Here is an 18,716-nt window from a genome sequence, read left to right on the forward strand (position 1 = left end):
ACAAAAGGTTCCGTGTGCTTATTTTTTAAGGTTACTAGCTTTTTCAACGGTGTCTTTGGGAATTCAGAACAGTGGAAATGGATGTTAGGGCAGTTACATGCTCCTCCTGTAAGATGTGGGAGGTAAGGGTCACCACTAGTTCCCCACTGACTTGGTCTGCAGGAACGATATAGGTAGGAAGAAGGGTGAGGATGTAAGGCAGGCTTTCAGGGAGCTAGGTTGGAAGCTCAGAGTTAGAACAAACAGAGTTGTAGTCTCTGGTTTGTTACCCGTGCCACGTGATAGAGAGTCGAGGAACAGGGAGAGAGAGCAGTTAAATGCGTGGCTACAGGGATGGTGCAGGAGGGAGGGATTCCGGTTTCTGGATAACTGGGGTCCTTTCTGGGGAAGGTGGGACCTCTATAAAAAGGATGGTCTACACTTGAACCTGAGGGGCACCAGTATCCTTGGGGGGAGGTTTGCTAGTGCTCTTTGGGAGGGTTTAAACTAACTCCGAGGGGGCATGGGAACCAGGACTGTAGCTTTAGGGTACAGGACCTTGAGTGTAGGGAGGTTAGGAATAATGCAGCGATCTCTAAGGAGGGTGCCTGTAACCAGAAAGGTGGATTGAAGTGTGTATCCTTCAATGCCAGAAGTATAAGGAATAAGGTAGGTGAACTTGCAGCGTGGGTTGGTACCTGGGACTTCGATGTTGTGGCCATTACAGAGACGTGGGTAGAACAGGGACAAGAATGGCTGTTGCACATTCCAGGGTTCAAATGTTTTAGTAGGATCAGACATGGGGGTAAAAAAGGGGGAGGCGTGGCATTACTTGTCAAAGACAGTATCACAGCAGTGGAATGGACGATGGAAGAGGACTTGCCATCTGAGGTAGTTTGGGCTGAGGTTAGAAATAGGAAAGGTGAGGTCACCCTGTTAGGTGTTTTCTACAGGCCTCCTAATAGTCCTAGAGAAGTAGAGGATAATATTGCGAGGATGATTCAGGAAAAGAGTGAAGGTAGCAGGGTGGTTGTTATGGGGGACTTTAACTTCCCAGATATTGACTGGGAGAGCTATAGCTCGAGTTCATTAGATGGGTCGGTGTTTGTACAATGTGTGCAGGAGGGTTTCCTGACACAATATGTCGACAGGCCAACAAGAGGGGAGGCTATATTGGATTTGGTTCTAGGTAATGAACCAGGCCAGGTGTTAGACTTGGAGGTAGGTGAACACTTCGGGGACAGTGACCACAACTCGGTGACTTTTACTTTAGTGATGGAGAGGGATAATCGTGTGCCGCAGGGCAAGAGCTATAGCTGGGGGCAGGGAAATTATGATGCAGTGAGGCATGACTTAGGATGTGTGGATTGGAAAAACAGGCTTCAAGAGAAGAACACTAATGAGATGTGGGGAGTGTTCAAGGAGCAGCTGCTGCGTGTCCTCGATAGGTATGTACCAGTCAGGCATGGTGTAAAGGGCCTTGTGAGGCAGCCGTGGTTTAGTAAGGAATTGGAGTCCCTTGTGAAAGGGAAGAAGGCGGCATATGTAAAGATGAGGCGTGAAGGTTCAGTAGGGGCGATTGAGAGTTATAAGGTAGCCAGGAAGGAGCTAAAGAGGGAGCTAAGAGAAGCGAGAAGGGGACATGAAAAGTCTTTAGCTGGTAGGATTAGGGAAAACCCAAAGGCTTTCTATAGGTATGTCAAGAACAAAAGGATGACTAGGGTAGGTATCGGTCCAGTCAAGGATAGTAGTGGGAAGTTGTGTGTGGAGGCGGAGGAGATTGGAGAGACATTAAATCAGTACTTTTCATCAGTATTCACTCAGGAACAGGACACTGTTGCTGATGTGAATATGGAATCACAAATAATTAGAATGGATGCCCTGGAAATATGCAGGGAAGAGGTTTTGGGAATATTGGAAAGGATGAATATAGATAAGTCTCCTGGGCCTGATGGCATTTACCCCAGGATCCTATGGGAAGCTAGGGAGGAGATAGCAGAGCCATTGGCCTGGATTTTTATGTCGTCGTTGTCAACAGGAATAGTACCAGAGGACTGGAGGATAGCGAATGTGGTCCCATTGTTCAAGAAAGGGAGTAGGGATAGCCCTAGCAACTATAGGCCAGTGAGTCTGACTTCAGTGGTGGGCAAAGTCTTAGAGAGAATGGTAAGGGATAAGATTTATGAACATCTAGGTAGGAATAACGTGATCAGGGATAGCCAGCATGGTTTTGTGAAGGGCAGGTCGTGCCTCACAAACCTTATTGAGTTCTTTGAGAAGGTGACCAAGGAAGTGGATGAGGGTAAAGCAGTAGATGTTGTGTATATGGATTTTAGTAAGGCGTTCGATAAGGTTCCCCATGGTAGGCTAATGCTAAAACTTCGGAGGTATGGCATTGAGGATACATTAGAGGTTTGGATTAGGAATTGGCTGGCTGGAAGGAGACAGAGGGTAGTAGTTGATGGATTATGTTCATCTTGGAGCGCAGTTACTAGCGGTGTACCACAAGGATCTGTTTTGGGACCATTGCTTTTTGTTATCTTTATAAATGATCTAGAGGAAGGACTTGAAAGCTGGGTAAGCAAGTTTGCGGATGACACAAAAGTCGGTGGAGTTGTGGATAGTGAGGAAGGAAGTGGTAAGTTACAGCGGGATATAGATAAGTTGCAGAGCTGGGCGGAAATGTGGCAAATGGAATTCAATGTAGCTAAGTGCGAAGTCGTTCACTTTGGTAGGAATAACAAGATGATGGATTACTGGGCTAATGGTAGGCTACTTGGTAGTGTGGATGAGCAGAGGGATCTTGGTGTCCATGTACACAGATCTCTGAAAGTTGCCACCCAGGTAAATAGTGCTGTGAGGAAGGCATATGGTGTACTGGGCTTTATTGGCAGAGGAATTGAGTTCCGGAGTCCTGAGGTCATGTTACAGTTGTATAAGACTCTGGTGCGGCCTCATCTGGAGTATTGTGTGCAGTTTTGGTCACCATACTATAGGAAGGATGTGGAAGCTTTAGAACGAGTGCAGAGGAGGTTTACCAGGATGTTGCCTGGAATGGTAGGAAAATCTTATGAGGAAAGGCTGAGGCACTTGGGGCTGTTCTCATTGGAGAAGAGAAGGTTTAGGGGAGATCTGATAGAAGTGTATAAGATGATTAGGGGTTTAGATAGGGTAGATACTAAGAACCTTTTACCGCTAATGGAGTCAGGTGTTACTAGGGGACATAGCTTTAAATTAAGGGGTGGTAGGTATAGGACAGATGTTAGGGGTAGATTCTTCACACAGCGGGTTGTGAGTTCATGGAATGCCCTGCCCGTATCAGTGGTGAACTCTCCTTCTTTATGGTCATTTAAGCGGGCATTGGATAGGCATTTGGAAGTTATTGGGCTAGTATAGGCTAGGTAGGATTCGGTCGGCGCAACATCGAGGGCCGAAGGGCCTGTACTGCGCTGTATCCTTCTATGTTCTATGTTCTATAAGTGCACCCAGCTCTAGCTCCTCAGAAACCGCGTTAGGGATCTGGAACTGGAGCTGGAGCTGGAGCTGGGTGACGCTTGGATCATTCGGAGGGCTGACTGCTTGTATACAAGTGTTAATTATTCAGATTTGCTGTAATGGAAAACGATCTTCCTTCTCAGAAAGAATGATCACAACCAATTACTGCAGCAATGGACTTCCATGTAGATGTTGAAACTGACAATGACTCTGTAATGTTTTCTGTAAACAAACCATGCTGTACAAACAAAGACTGGATACTAGAATATTATACCATGAAATGTATAAAATATCATGACATGTGCACCGAGGGGGAGTGACGGCTGCCGGACATCTCTCTGTCCCCGGAGCTCCGGTTTCTTTGTACAATAAACTCTGTTGTTGATTCCCAATTCTGATTCTGAAACTGGTGATTTTCCCCACAACAACTGGTGCTGCGAGCAGGGTGTCCTATTCCGGGGTGTTCTGCTCAAAATCCCCGATTGGGGAATCGGGGTAAGAGACACTTTGAATCTGCAAACAGGAAGAACCAGGCCGGGCCAAAGACACAGTTTAAAGGGTGCCCCATTGTGATGAGTGACTTGTGCGATAGTACTGGCTTGTGTAGAAGTGTATGCCTTTGGGCTGTAAGTGGGAAAGTGTACTAGCTGGTGTGATGACCAGCTACTTGTGCTGAAACAACCAGAGGACAAAGTAGTGCCTGCCTCAAAACCCCTGCCCTAACTGGTTGTTAAGAGGGGTAGTCCCCCACCCACACGATGATATTGAAATGGGAATTGAGGCGCCAAGGGCATTAGGAGATCTGAAGCACAAATGGCAAAGTCGGGTAACGTTAGACTCCGTAGGGGTGAGCAACGCAGAGTTCAGCAACTGGTCGAAGGTTGGGTGCTGTCTGTTATTGTGTTTTAAATTGAAGTGGTGAAGAAAAGGACCTGACCACTCTGACCAAGAGTCAAACCCCAGTGGAGCAGCATGTTCCCGAGGTAGGAAGTGTGGACACTGTGAATAACCGTGGTACCCTATCAGTCGCAGTAGAATGACAGAGCTTGAATAGTGGCAGTGGCTGCGAGGGTAAAATGTCCCCCAATAAGAGAGCGCACAAGGCTAGAGGTAGGTTTCTGGGCCTATTGGGCGGTGTTGGAACAGTAGAGGTGGCCAGGAGGATAGATGAGTCCCGGTAGACAGCTCACCCTATTGAACCAACATTCCCAGCTGACTGGTAGGTACCAATGAGTAGTGGTGGCCGGGAGGGTAGAGAAGTCCCACTGGTAGAGCGCACACCTTGCTAGGAGGCAGCTACAGCCGTACAGACGGTACTGGAACGGTATTAGTGACTGGGAGTAGAGAAGTCCCATTGGTCAAGGACACTTTACTGTTGGTGGTATCCAGGGGTACACAATCTGTGAGATGGCAGATCAGGATTTTAAAGGGGATACTGCAGGGGCCCTTATTGAGAAATACATGACAGACAGAATCGCACTGACAAAGCAGATAAAGAAAGGGAGTTGGGACCCATCCTAGAAATTAACACAGTAGTGGAGTTAGTTTGACAAAGTAAAACAAAATAAAACTCAAAGGATAGGGCTAATGTTAGTGTACCAATTCACAGGCCTAATTAAACAAGTAGGTGCGTCCACTAGCAGATGGAGAAAAGGCCAAGAACGAATTGAGGAGCTGGAGGATAGGATAAAGGAATGAGAGCAAAGATTAGAAAAAATACAGGAGGAAAGGGAGACTGACTCTCTCCCCTCCTACAAAACTGTACAGCAGGGACCAACTGCTCCATCAGCAGAGCAGAGGTGCAAGAATATAATCTAGTTCCTGTCACTAGAGGGGGGACAGAGTTGCAGCCAAAAGCAAACTATAAACCCTTTACCCTAGGAGAAAGGCAACAGATCATGACCTCCCTGGGCAAAATACAGCCCCAAAGTACAAACACGGGGTTCTGGGAAGAGTTAGACAGTATATGGGTAGGGCACAAACTCACCATTAGGTAGATGGCAGACCCAAAGCCACAGCAGCCCGAGACTATGGGGGAGGACAGTGAATACATGCCGTTGCCCTTACAGCTGAGATAGATGTTCAGCAGCATCCCCCCCCGCCCCCCCCCCCCCCCCCCCCACACCCATTTTAACGAAGAGATCCAGCGGGTATTAGGAAATGCTCCCAAGAACTGGAGCAAAACCATAACCACGAAACAGTTGAAAGGGAAAGGAGCCTGAGTATGGAGAACAATTACTTAGGACAAGCAAACCCAGATCGGGCATTCATTCAGGCTTTTAGAGACGGGCTCTCTAGCACCCATCAATCCATCCTCAAAATGGGAGTGATAATGTCCCAAAATTATGTTGACCTGGTAGAGTGGGCTAGCAGGGTACAGGAGACAGAAGCTCCCGCAATAAAAACAAAACCTGACAGAGCAGCCTCTCAGAACAAACGCGAAGGCAGAACTAAATTATCCTGCCACAACTGTGGCTCACAGGGACACTTTGTCAGAGACTGTACAGCCCCACAGGACAAGGAACAGCGTAAATTACTACAGCCATGTAATAGAGCAGGTCATACAGAGGCAGTGTGCTGGGAAAAGCATGGGGGACCCCCAAACAACACCTGGAACACCGCGGAACCACAGGACCCCCCGAGGTCTGCAGAGCTGACAACCAGCTGCCCCCGGTTGTAAGGGTAAGGGAGAGGGGAGAGTTTACGTCCCGCACTAGTTGGAGGTAGAAAGAGTAAGATGTTGGTAGACACAGGAGCGGCCGTATCTATCACCAACTTACCCTTACTCCACACTAATAAAATGATCCACCTTACCGGGGTAGGAGGGGATAAGTCACCCGCTTACTTAAGCGAGATTACCCTCATGAAAATCAATAACATATACATACCTGAGATTTTATGTGTGTGCAAAAATAATGAAAGCACCATAATGGGTAATGATCTGATAAAGAAATACAAAGGGTAAAAAATGAGGTCTGCAGATGCTGGAGATCAGAGCTGAAAATGTGTTGCTGGTTAAAGCACAGCAGGTTAGGCAGCATCCAAGCATCAGGAAATTCAACGTTTCGGGCATAAGCCCTTCATGAAGGGCTTATGCCCGAAACATCGAATTTCCTATTCCTTGGATGCTGCCTAACCTGCTGTGCTTTAACCAGCAACACATTTTCAGTAAAGGAATACAAAGTCTTGATTGACTGTGCAAAAGGAAAATTGATCTGGGCAAAACAGGATGGTTGAAAGACCGAGATTAGGAAACTTACAAGTCACCTCGAGACTACTAAAGTAGCTACAGCCACCAGTAGGGACTGGAACCTTGAAAAGGTGGGATTCAGAGCTATCTGCACCTCCATTTCCAAGGCATGGGCAGAGACAATACTAGACACAGGCTTAGTCAAGATAGACCCAAAAATGGTGCCCAGATCACAGCATAAGGCCCACCAGCAGTACCCAATCAAGCCTGAAGCAGAGAAAGCAGTAGTGGAGATTGTTAAAGGACCAATAAAACAGGGAATCCTGAGAGAAACCAATTCCCCAACATGGCCAGTAATAAAGCCCGATGGGAGCTACAGACTCACCATTTTGTATACAGGGCTAAACAAGGTCACACCTAAATTGCATCCCATTGTAGCAGACCCCTCCACAATTCAAAACGGATTGGTCCCTTAGTACAAAATTTTCACAGTATTAGACATAACCAATGGATTCTGGTCCATTCCACTATACCCTGGATCCCAGAATAAATTTGCCTTCACAGTAAGGACTGGCAGTACACGTGGACTCGCCTGCCACAGGGCTTCCACAACAGCCCCACTAGTTTTCACCGAGTGATGAGCGACAACCTCGACAAAATAGATTTCCCAGAAGGGAGCACTGCCCTACAATACGTGGACAATATCCTGATTTCCCAGAAGGGAGCACTGCCCTACAGTACATGGACAATATCCTGATTTCCCAGAAGGGAACACTGCCCCACAATACGTGGACAATATCCTGATTTCCCAGAAGGGAACACTGCCCTACAATACGTGGACAATATCCTGATTTCCCAGAAGGGAACACTGCCCCACAATACGTGGACAATATCCTGATTTCCCAGAAGGGAACACTGCCTACAACACGTGGACAATATCCTGATTTCCCAGAAGGGAACACTGCCCCACAATACGTGGACAATATCCTGATTTCCCAGAAGGGAACACTGCCCTACAACACGTGGACAATATCCTGATTTACCAGAAGGGAGCACTGCCCCACAATACGTGGACAATATCCTGATTTCCCAGAAGGGAACACTGCCCTACAATACGTGGACAATATCCTGATTTACCAGAAGGGAGCACTGCCCTGCAATACGTGGACAATATCCTGATTTCCCAGAAGGGAACACAGCCCTACAACACGTGGACAATATCCTGATTTCCCAGAAGGGAACACTGCCCTACAATACGTGGACAATATCCTGATTTACCAGAAGGGAACACTGCCCTACAACACATGGACAATATCCTGATTTACCAGAAGGGAACACTGCCCTACAAACACGTGGACAATATCCTGATTTCCCAGAAGGGAACGCTGCCCCACAATAGGTGGACAATATCCTGATTTCCCAGAAGGGAACACTGCCCCACAATACGTGGACAATATCCTGATTTCCCAGAAGGGAGCACTGCCCCACAATATGTGGACAATATCCTGATTTCCCAGAAGGGAACACTGCCCTACAACACGTGGACAATATCCTGATTTCCCAGAAGGGAGCACTGCCCCACAATATGTGGACAATATCCTGATTTCCCAGAAGGGAACACTGCCCTACAACACGTGGACAATATCCTGATTTACCAGAAGGGAGCACTGCCCTGCAATACGTGGACAATATCCTGATTTCCCAGAAGGGAACACTGCCCTACAATACGTGGACAATATCCTGATTTCCCAGAAGGGAGCACTGCCCCACAATACGTGGACAATATCCTGATTTCCCAGAAGGGAACACTGCCCTACAACACGTGGACAATATCCTGATTTCCCAGAAGGGAACACTGCCCTGCAATACGTGGACAATATCCTGATTTCCCAGAAGGGAACACTGCCCTACAACACGTGGACAATATCCTGATTTCCCAGAAGGGAACACTGCCCCACAATACGTGGACAATATCCTGATTTCCCAGAAGGGAACACTGCCCTACAATACGTGGACAATATCCTGATTTCCCAGAAGGGAACACTGCCCCACAATACGTGGACAATATCCTGATTTCCCAGAAGGGAACACTGCCCCACAATACGTGGACAATATCCTGATTTCCCAGAAGGGAACACTGCCCTACAACACGTGGACAATATCCTGATTTCCCAGAAGGGAGCACTGCCCCACAATACGTGGACAATATCCTGATTTCCCAGAAGGGAGCACTGCCCTACAACACATGGACAATATCCTGATTTACCAGAAGGGAACACTGCCCTACAACACGTGGACAATATCCTGATTTCCCAGAAGGGAGCACTGCCCTGCAATACGTTGGACGATATCCTGATTGCTTCGGATTCCGAATCAGGACACCAGGAAGCGTTATACCTTGTGTTGCACGAGTTGGCAGCAGCAGGGTTAGAAGTCAGCCATGCAAAAGCACAATTTGGATCAGCACAAGTCCTATACCTGGGACACCTTATATCCCAGGGACTCGAGGAAATGCCAAGTGACCGAAAGAAGGCAATTCAGCAAATGCCACGACCTGTTACTGTAAGGGGAGTCAGAAAGGTCTTGGGGCTATTCAACTATCGCCAGAGCTTTATACCAGATTTCACAAAATTGGCTGAACCGATTCAGAAACTAATCAAAGAGGCAAGCCCGCCTAGGAACCTGTTACCTAGGGACCAGAACAGGAAGAGGTTTACAGTGAGCTAAAAACTCAGTTGATATCAGCCCCTGGGCAATGGCTGCCAGATCCTAGTAAAGACGTCCACATACACTCTAATAATGAGAGATGATTTTACTCCCCAGTGGTCACACAGGACCATGGGAGCAGCAGAAGACCCATGGAGTATTACTGACCACAGAAGGGCCAGTAGGCACTGGCCTGCCCAGGTGCATAGTGGCCTTAGACTGTGCTGCTTGGGCCGTGAGGGTTAGCGAACCAATTGTAATGGCAGGGAATGTCACCTCCCACACCAAACACATCCGAGTGGAAATGTTAAATACCGGGAAGCTGAAGGGCTGTCTCCAATATGTGAAGGGCAAAGTGGGAGGCAGCTGTCTTCCAACCAAGTCAGTATGTGGTAATAGTTAGGGATATGGGAGAAAAATCCAGCCGAGGGAATTCTGGACACATAAGAACCGCACAATTGCGGAGACATAGATGGGGATGAGGATAGGGGTGGGTAAAGGATACCCCCTAGACACAGCCAGGGAGACCCTCTTCGTGGATGGGTCATGGATATATATAGCGGGGTTTCCCCGCACAGGATGGGCTGTGGTAAACAATAAACTAGAGACCGTAATGTCAGGAAGAATTGAGGAAGTCAGTCTGCACAAGTAGTAGAGATAATAGCGCTAAACAAAGCATCTGAGCTGTAGAAGGGGAGAATTGTGAACGTTTATATAGATATCCAACATGCCTTCAGAGTTGTACATGACTACCACCATCAAACACCAGTTGAGAATCCAAGCACTGCTGAGCACCAGTGAACAGCCAAAAGAGGCTGCAGTAAAAAAAATCAAAGAACACCAAAAGGAGCCAGAGAAAGACAGTCCAGGCTGGCTGAAATTTAAAGGGAACCAAGCCGAAGACCGAGCAGCCCAGTGAGCCTTAGAGCAGGAAACCATCGAAGAGGGTCAAATAGTAACAGTTGCACTAGCGACAGGTGCCATTCACATACAGCACCCTGCAGAAGGAGAAAGAGAGATGAAAAATGCAGAGAGCACATAAAGGGGAGGACGGTGTCTGGAGGCGAGTGGACAACGTGGAAGCACCAGCGAGTATTAAAAACACCTTGCTCGGACTGCAACATGGGCTCTCACGTACAGGCAGGGAAGCTATGATAGCAAGTCTAGGGAGAGAGTGGTGGTGGAAGGGAATGGGAAGAGATATAGCAAAACACTGCTGCAGGTGCATGGTTTGCACACAGCACAACCCAGGTAGACCCATAAAAGTTCGGATGGGTCACCAACCAAGGTCAAGGGGACCCTGAGAACACCTCCAAATGGATTTCACAGGGCCACTACCACCTTCCCGTGGGAAAACATACTGCCTGGTCGTCATGGACCAATTCACCTGGTGGGTAGAGGCATTCCCCACCAAATACACACTAGTAGTAGTGGATGGAAAGTGTTCCGCCTGGGGATCAGCAACCAGTAGTGCCTCGGTGACATGGTGTGGGCTGGTGTAGCCCAGAGTGGAACACTCTCGGTGACATGGCATGGTGTGCTCCTTTGATGCTGCCTGACCTGCTGTGCTTTTCCAGCACCACACTCTCAACTCTAATCTCCAGTATCTGCAGTCCTCACTTTTGCCCACGGACAGGTCCCACTCCGGGCTACCCCATTCATGCCATGTTATAAACAGTGTCCCGCTCCAGGCTTCACTAGCCCACATCATGCCGCAGAGTTTGAATGATTGATTCATTCATTTATTGTCACATGTACCAAAGTACAGTGATAATCTTTGTTTACGAGCATACAAGCAGATCATAGTAAGCAAAATGTCTGAGACAGAGGCATACAGATTACACTGCTTATCGAGGCTAGCAAGTCCATTCATCCGTCTAATATTGGCTGGGAAGAAGCTGTTTCTGAACCTGCTGTTGCATGCGTTCAGGCTTCTGTGTCTTCTGCCTGATGGAAGAGGTCGTAGGAGATCATCACTGGAGTGGCAGTGTTGACAGCCTTTCTGTGGCAACAGGCATGTAAATAGATCCCATAAATGGAAGGTTGCCTTCTGTGATGGCCTGGGCTGTGCACACCACCTTCTGTCGTTTCTTACGGTCCTGGGAAGAGACGCTGCCATACCAGGCCATTATGCACCTGGACAATATGGTTTCAATGGTGCATCTGTGAAAGTTGGTGAGGGTCCTTATGGATGTGCCAAATTTCCTGAGCTGTCTGAGGAAGAAGAGGTGTGGTTGTGCCTTCTTGACCATCGCATCTACGTGAGAAGTCCAGGACAGGTTGTCAGTTATGGTCACTCTGAGGAACTCGATGGTGTTGACCCTCTCAACCTTCGTTCCATTGATGTAGATGGGGGCATGTTTTCCTCCTTTCTTTCCAAAGTGCCCGACTCTGGGCTACACCAGCTCATGCCATGCCGCAGAGAGAATGTCCCGCTTTGGGTTTCACACGCCATGCCATGCCACAGAGAGTGTTCCACTCTGACCTACACCAGCCCACACCATGTCACCGAGAGTGTTCCACTCTGACCTACACCAGCCCACACCATGTCACCGAGAGTGTTCCACTCTGACCTACACCAGCCCACACCATGTCACCGAGAGTGTTCCATTCTGACCTACACCAGCCCACACCATGTCACTGAGAGTGTTCCATTCTGACCTACACCAGCCCACACCTTGTCACCGAGAGTGTTCCACTCTGACCTACACCATGTCACCGAGAGTGTTCCATTCTGACCTACACCAGCCCACACCATGTCACCGAGAGTGTTCCACTCTGACCTACACCAGCCCACACCATGTCACCGAGAGTGTTCCACTCTGACCTACACCAGCCCACACCATGTCACCGAGAGTGTTCCACTCTGACCTACACCAGCCCACACCATGTCACCGAGAGTGTTCCATTCTGACCTACACCAGCCCACATTATGTCACCAAGTGTGTCCAGTTCTGGGTTACACCAGCCCACACCATGCCGCAGACAGTGTCCCACTCAGGGTTTCTAATCCACACCATGCTGCCACTAAGGGTCCACTGCACGTGAACGGTCTCTGCAGCCACGCTGTCTCTAAAAACACTGCCACTGCTCCAAAACCCCTTGAAGCTGCCTCCTGCCAAAGAGCTCTCTTTATAAAGTAAGCTTGAGGAAAAGAAAGAAGGGGGTAGAAGGAAAAAGAAAAAATGCAGAGGACAAGCCAGTCACAGGAGCCCAAACTCTGCCTTTTCCACCACTGCCACCTTGAGATGTTAACTAGAAATGTTAACTCTGCTTTCTCTCCACAGACGTTACCAGACCTGTTGAGCTTTTCCAGCGATTTCTGTTTTTATTATCTAAATCTCTGGATTACTAATCCAGGGACAACACCACTAAACTATTATCTCCATCGACATGGTCACAAAGAATGAAACCAATTGGTTCATTCCTGGAGGGAGTGAACATATGGAAGGAGTAGTAGGAGGTCATTTGGCCCCTCGAGCCTGTTTTGCTGTTCACTAAGATCATGGCTGAATGTAAACTCAAATCCATATTTCCACTTACCCTTAATATCTTTCACCTGATTGCTTAACAAGAATCTATCCACCTCTACTTTCAAAATAGTCAAGGACTCTGCTTCCACCACCTTTTCAGGAAAATACTTCAAAAGATTCTCAAACATTTTTCAGGAAAAATCTCATCTACTATCAGTTATCAACGGATGATTCTTGAGTTAAAATCAATGACCTCTCATTCTAGATTCTCCCCTAAGGAAAACCATCTTCTTCAAATCCACCCTGTCAAGATGTCTCAGGATTTTATATGTTTCCATCAAGTCTTCTTAATTCCAGATGATATAAGCCTAACCCGTTCAACCTTTCCTCCACGACAATTGCACCCCACTCTCCCGGCATTCCGGGTATCAATGGAGTACACCTTCACTGAAAAGCTTCCAACATATTTACATCATTCCTGAAATAGGTTGAGCAGTATTGCACTCAGTACTCCAGGTGTAGTCCCACCAGCACCTTATATAACTGAAGCATAACTTCCTACTATTCCCCTTAGAATAAACATGAACATTCGATTAGCTTTCCTAATTACTTGCTGACTTGCATACTAGACATTTGCAACTCACACAAGAGAACACCAGACCAACCCAAAACTTGAGGACAAAATTTTAAGGTGACAGGAAAAAGATTTAAAAGGGATGTAAGGGGCAACTTTTTCATGCAGAGAGTGGTACATCTATAGAATGAGCTGCCAGAGGAGGTGGTGGAGGCTGGTACAATAACAACATTTAAAAAGCATCTGGAAGGGTACATGAATAGAGTCAAAGAGATGTATAGCACAGAAACATGCCGGCCAGATATCCCAACCCAATCTAGTCCCACCTGCCAGCACCCGGCCCATATCCCTCCAAACTCTTCCTATTCATATAACCATCCAGATGCCTCTTAAATGTTGCAATTGTACCAGCCTCCCTCGGCAGCTCATTCCATACATGTACCATGCTCCGTGTGAAAACGGTGCCCCTTAAGTCTCTCTTATATCTTTCCCCTCTCACCCTAAACCTATGCCCTCTAGTCCTGGACTCCCCAACCCCAGGGAAAAGACTTTGCCTAGAGAGCTATTGGCCAAATGCTGGCAAATGGGACTAGAGTATTTTAGGATATCTGGTCAGTATGGATGAGTTGGTCTAAAAGGTCTGTTTCTGTGCTGAAAAACTCTATGACTCTGAATTGCCTTTGAAAAGGGATGAGCAAATTATTCAATTGTATTGAAGAGGATTGTTCAGCATCATTTTCTCAAGACGAACGAAATTTTTACTTTATTCACAGGATGAGGGTGTCGCTGGCTCGGCCAGTGTTATTGGTCACATTGTTGTCGGTCTGGAGTCATATGTGGTCCAGACTAGGTAAAGATGGCAGCTTCCTTCCCAGGAAGCAATGAGCAACTGCTGAAATTATTAACCAAATCAGTTTGGGATAATGGCAAAATTATCATTTGCACACATCAAACTGACATTCATAGTTGTGATCGGTAGGAACACACATCATGTGCTCATCACAACAGCTAGCCTATGTTTGAGGGATATAGGGTGGGTGGCAAACACACTTTATGGCATACACAGTGTCATGTTGTCTCCTCAGACTAAACATTTGTCCTGAATGAGGGGTACGGGGCCACACCTGCTGCTATGCTTAATGGATGGTCCTGGAGCTCACCTGCCACTGTTTCCTATGACAGGTACTGAATATTACCTGTGACTGTATATAATGGGACACACTGAACCCTATGTGTTGCTGTGTTTAATGGGACATACTGGATTTACCTGTTGTTGATTTTTCATGGGAGGTACTGGACTTACCTGTTGCTGTGTTTAATTGGAGGTAATGGGCCCTACCTGTCGCTGTATTTAATGGGGGATATTGGAGCTGTCCTATTTCTGGTTTTACTGGGAGGTACTGGAACTTACCGATAGCTTTCTTCAGTGTTTCATATGTAATCTCCTCAGCTGGCATTTTCTGTAATGGGGAACAGATATTATAAAATCACTCAGATCCTGATACACGAACATAACATACCTGTTAACAATGGACTCAATTGCATTTAAATATACATTAAGTGAGCAAAGATTAATAAACACAAAGTAACTGATTTTAGTTGATCTGTATTTTGTATTAGTTAAACAGTGAGTCCACCCAGGAAAAAACACTCAGTTCACTCATTGGTTGCTATTTAAGAGATTTCTCGATGCATCAACATGATTTTTAAAAATTCTTATATTCCCTCTGAGTGTGATTGCTAAATTAATGCAATCAATCCAAAAGGATCTCTGAACTCACTCAGGCCAAGTGCTCACTCAGACAGTTGCTCCTAATCCAAACAAAGCTCATCAAACTGTAAATGGCTCCAGCACAGGATGATCCCATTTTATATCGTACCTGAGCTAACTCTTTGCCAGAGCAATGTAAAATTAAGCTGGCTGCTTGCATGCTTCATAGCTCTGTATCTTCCTTTGCTTCAAAAATTTATCTACTCCATTACTAGATCCAATTGTCTCTGAATTCAGCATCTCCTGTATCAATGCATTCCATGATCCAAAAACCTAGTTCAAAGGTATTTCTCCTCCCCTTGTCACCAAGGCTACAACCAGAGGAAATAGTTTCTTATTCAACCATTGAAACAGGCCAAAGCCTCCATTAGTTTACTTTCTCTCCTGCTTTGAAGTGGTCCCAGTATCATTTCTCTTTTCATAACTCTGGTTTCCTCTCTCTGTTCCATATGAAACAAGGAGCAGGAATAGATCAGAGAACCCATACAGTCTGCTCTATCAGTCAGTACAGGCATGGCTGATCTTTGACTTCAACCCACCATCTCACCTACTTCCCACATAACTTCAACCCCCAAGAGACCAAAAATCTGTTTGTTTCATTCTTAAAAATATTCAAAGATGGAGCATCCATAAACCTCCTGGGACTGAATTCTGATGATTCAAAACTTTTTGAGTGAGGAAGTTTTTCCTCATTTCACTTAAATGATTGACTTAAATGAATAAAGACATTAGGTTCGCGTCAAGAATGAAATCTATCTTATATTAGATATAAACAACTGGGTTCAAGTGAATGTCTTGAATAATGTAAAGAGTGTACTGGCTTTCTTAAGAGGGAAATCATGAAGGCAAGTATATGAGATAGCCTCGGCAAATAAGGCAAAGGATAATCCAAAGAGATTCTACAAATAGAGTACATTAAGCGCAAGAGAGCAACAAAAGAGAGAGAAGTCCCTTAAAGATCAAGAAGGTTGTCTTTGTGTTGAATCTTGGGAGATGTGAGAGATATTAAATTAATATTTTGCATCAGTTTTTATTGTGGAGGAAAAGAAATGGAGGCTAGATAATTCAGGGAAATAGATATTGATATTTTATAAACAGTTTACATTACATTAGACGATGTATCAGAGGTTTTTGAAAACATAAAGGTGGTTAAATCTCCAGGAATTGGACCGAAGGGTCTGTTTCCATGCTGTGCAGGTGTATGACTTTATGACCTGATCCAGTGTATCCCAGGCCTTTGTGGAAAGTTGGGAAGGAAATTGTGGGAAATTTCTTCTTGCAGAAATATTTGTATCATCTATAAATATGGTGAGGTGCTGAATGTCTGGAGAATGACTAATGTTGTACCGTTGTTTAAGAAAGGATCTAAGTAGAAGCCTGAGAAGCAAAGACCTGTGAGTCTGACTGTGGTGCTGGGTAAGTTGTTGAAAATGATTCTGAAAGATAACATTTATATGTATTTGGAGAGGCAAGGAATGATCAGGGATATTCAGAATGGTTTTGTGCAAAGGTAAACATGTCTCTCAAACTTGATTGAGGTTTTTGAAGAAGTAACCAAGACGGTTGATGAAGGCAGAGCAGGATACATTGTTTACTTAGAGTTTAATAAAGCCTTTGACAAGGTTCCACATGGTAGACTAATTAGTAAAGTTAGATCACATGGGATTCAGGGTGAGCTTAAAGGAGACAGAGAGTGATGGTGCAGGGGTGTTTCTAGGACTGGAAGCCTGTGACCAGCGTATTTCACATAGTCCACTTTTGTTTGTCATTTATAGAAATGATTAAGATGAAAATATAGAAAGCATGATTAATAAATTGGAAGATAACGCTAAGTTTGGTGGCATAGTGATAGTGAAGATGGTTATCATAGGATCAGAGAACCTCTACAGTGTGGAAACAGGCACTTTGGCCCAACGGGTCCACATTGACCCTCCAAACAGTAACCCACCCAGACCCAATCTGCTACCCTATTATTCTTCATTCACCCCTGACAAATGCACCTAACCTTCATCTCCCTGAACACTATGGACAATTTAATATGGCCAATTCCTGCACATCTTTGGACTGTAGGAGGAAACCAGAGCACCCGGAAGAAACCCACGCAGACATGGGGAAGAATGTGCAAACTCCACACAGACAGTCCCCTGAAGTTGAAATTGAATCCAGGTCCCTAGCACTGTGAGGCAGCAATGCTCTTGATAAATTGGGCCATGGGCTAAGAAGTGATAGATGGAGTTTAATTTAATTTGGATAAATGTGAAGTATTGCATTTTGGTGAAACAAACAAAGGCAGGACTTATACAATTAAAAGTAGGGCCCTGGGCAGTGTTGCAGCCAGAGAGACCCAGGGGTTCAAGTATATAATTCTTTGAAGTTTACAAACCATATAGACAGGATAGGTTTGTTCAGCATGCTTGCCTTCATTACTCAGACCTTGGAATTTAGGAATTGGGGAGATATGTGGGGGTGGGTGAGGCCTCCTCTGCTGTATTGCATCCACTTCTGGTCTTCCTGTTATAGGAAGGATATATTAAGCTGGAGAGAGTTCAGAAGAGATTTACCAGGATGTTGCTGGGAATGGAGGGTTTGAGTTATAACAAGAGGCTCGATAGCCTAGGACTTTTTCACTGGATGGTAGAAGGTTGAGAGAATTATAAAATAATGAGCGTTTTAGATAAGGTGAATTGCAGGGATCTTTTTCCTAGGGTGGGGGATTTCAAGACTATGGTCTATATTTTTAAGGTGAGAAGCAAAAGATTTAAAAAAAGGCATGAGGGGTAATTTGATTCCACAGAGAGTGGTTCATGTGTAGAATGAACTTCCAGAGGAAGCGATGGATGAAAGTACAGTTACAATGTTTAAAAGATATTTAGATAAGTACATGAATAAGAAACATTTGGAGGGATATGGAGGGTGGGGCGAGACTAGTTTAGAATTATGGTTGGTATGAACTGGTTGGACTGAAGGGTGTGTTTCCGTGATGTATGACTCTATGACTCTATAATTCCTCACCCTGAGACTGTTCTTGTGATGTTGAAGGTGTGTACTGTACCTTTAAGAGAGAGAGAGCGAAAGCTGTTCTGAACTGAGCCATCATAACCATCTGTGGATATAACTAAAATGGCAGTCCCAGTGTGTACTGAAAAACTGAAAACTTTTTTAAAAATCGATTTGTGGGACTTGGGTGTCACTGGTTGGCCAGCATTGACGGCCTGTCCCTATTTGCCTTTTGAGATGGTAGTGGTAAAGCTGCCTTCTTGAATCACTGCAGTCCACTTGCTGTGGCTTAACCCACAATATTGGTAGGGAGGGAATTCCAGGTGTTTGACCCAACGACTGTGAAGGAACGGCAGTATATTTCCAAGTCAGGATGGTGAGTGGCTTGGAAGGGAACTTGAAGGGGGTGGTGTTCCCAAATACTTGCTGCCCTTGTCCTTCTAGGTGGAAGTGGTCATGGGTTTGGAAGGCACTGTCTAAGGATCTTTGATAAATTGCTGCAGTGCCTCAATTGCTGCTGAGTACTGGTGG

At 45.8% G+C, this 18,716-nt stretch overlaps 1 protein-coding gene across 6 annotated transcripts in view; it reads right to left on the minus strand.

Annotated features, from left to right (window-relative positions):
- Positions 1-18,716, minus strand: part of LOC132819292 (protein EFR3 homolog B-like) — a 178,537-nt gene that overhangs the window by 33,073 nt on the left and 126,748 nt on the right. For 4 of the 6 annotated variants that reach the window (XM_060830728.1, XM_060830722.1, XM_060830724.1 and 1 more), the window contains one exon: positions 14,829-14,877. In XM_060830728.1, coding sequence (XP_060686711.1) covers positions 14,829-14,877 — 49 coding nt within the window. The remainder of the gene's footprint in view (positions 1-14,828; positions 14,878-18,716) is intronic. The other 2 variants (XM_060830726.1, XM_060830723.1) reach the window with 1 other exon arrangement.

Source organism: Hemiscyllium ocellatum, chromosome 10, assembly GCF_020745735.1.
Source record: "Hemiscyllium ocellatum isolate sHemOce1 chromosome 10, sHemOce1.pat.X.cur, whole genome shotgun sequence".
NCBI lineage: Eukaryota > Metazoa > Chordata > Chondrichthyes > Orectolobiformes > Hemiscylliidae > Hemiscyllium > Hemiscyllium ocellatum.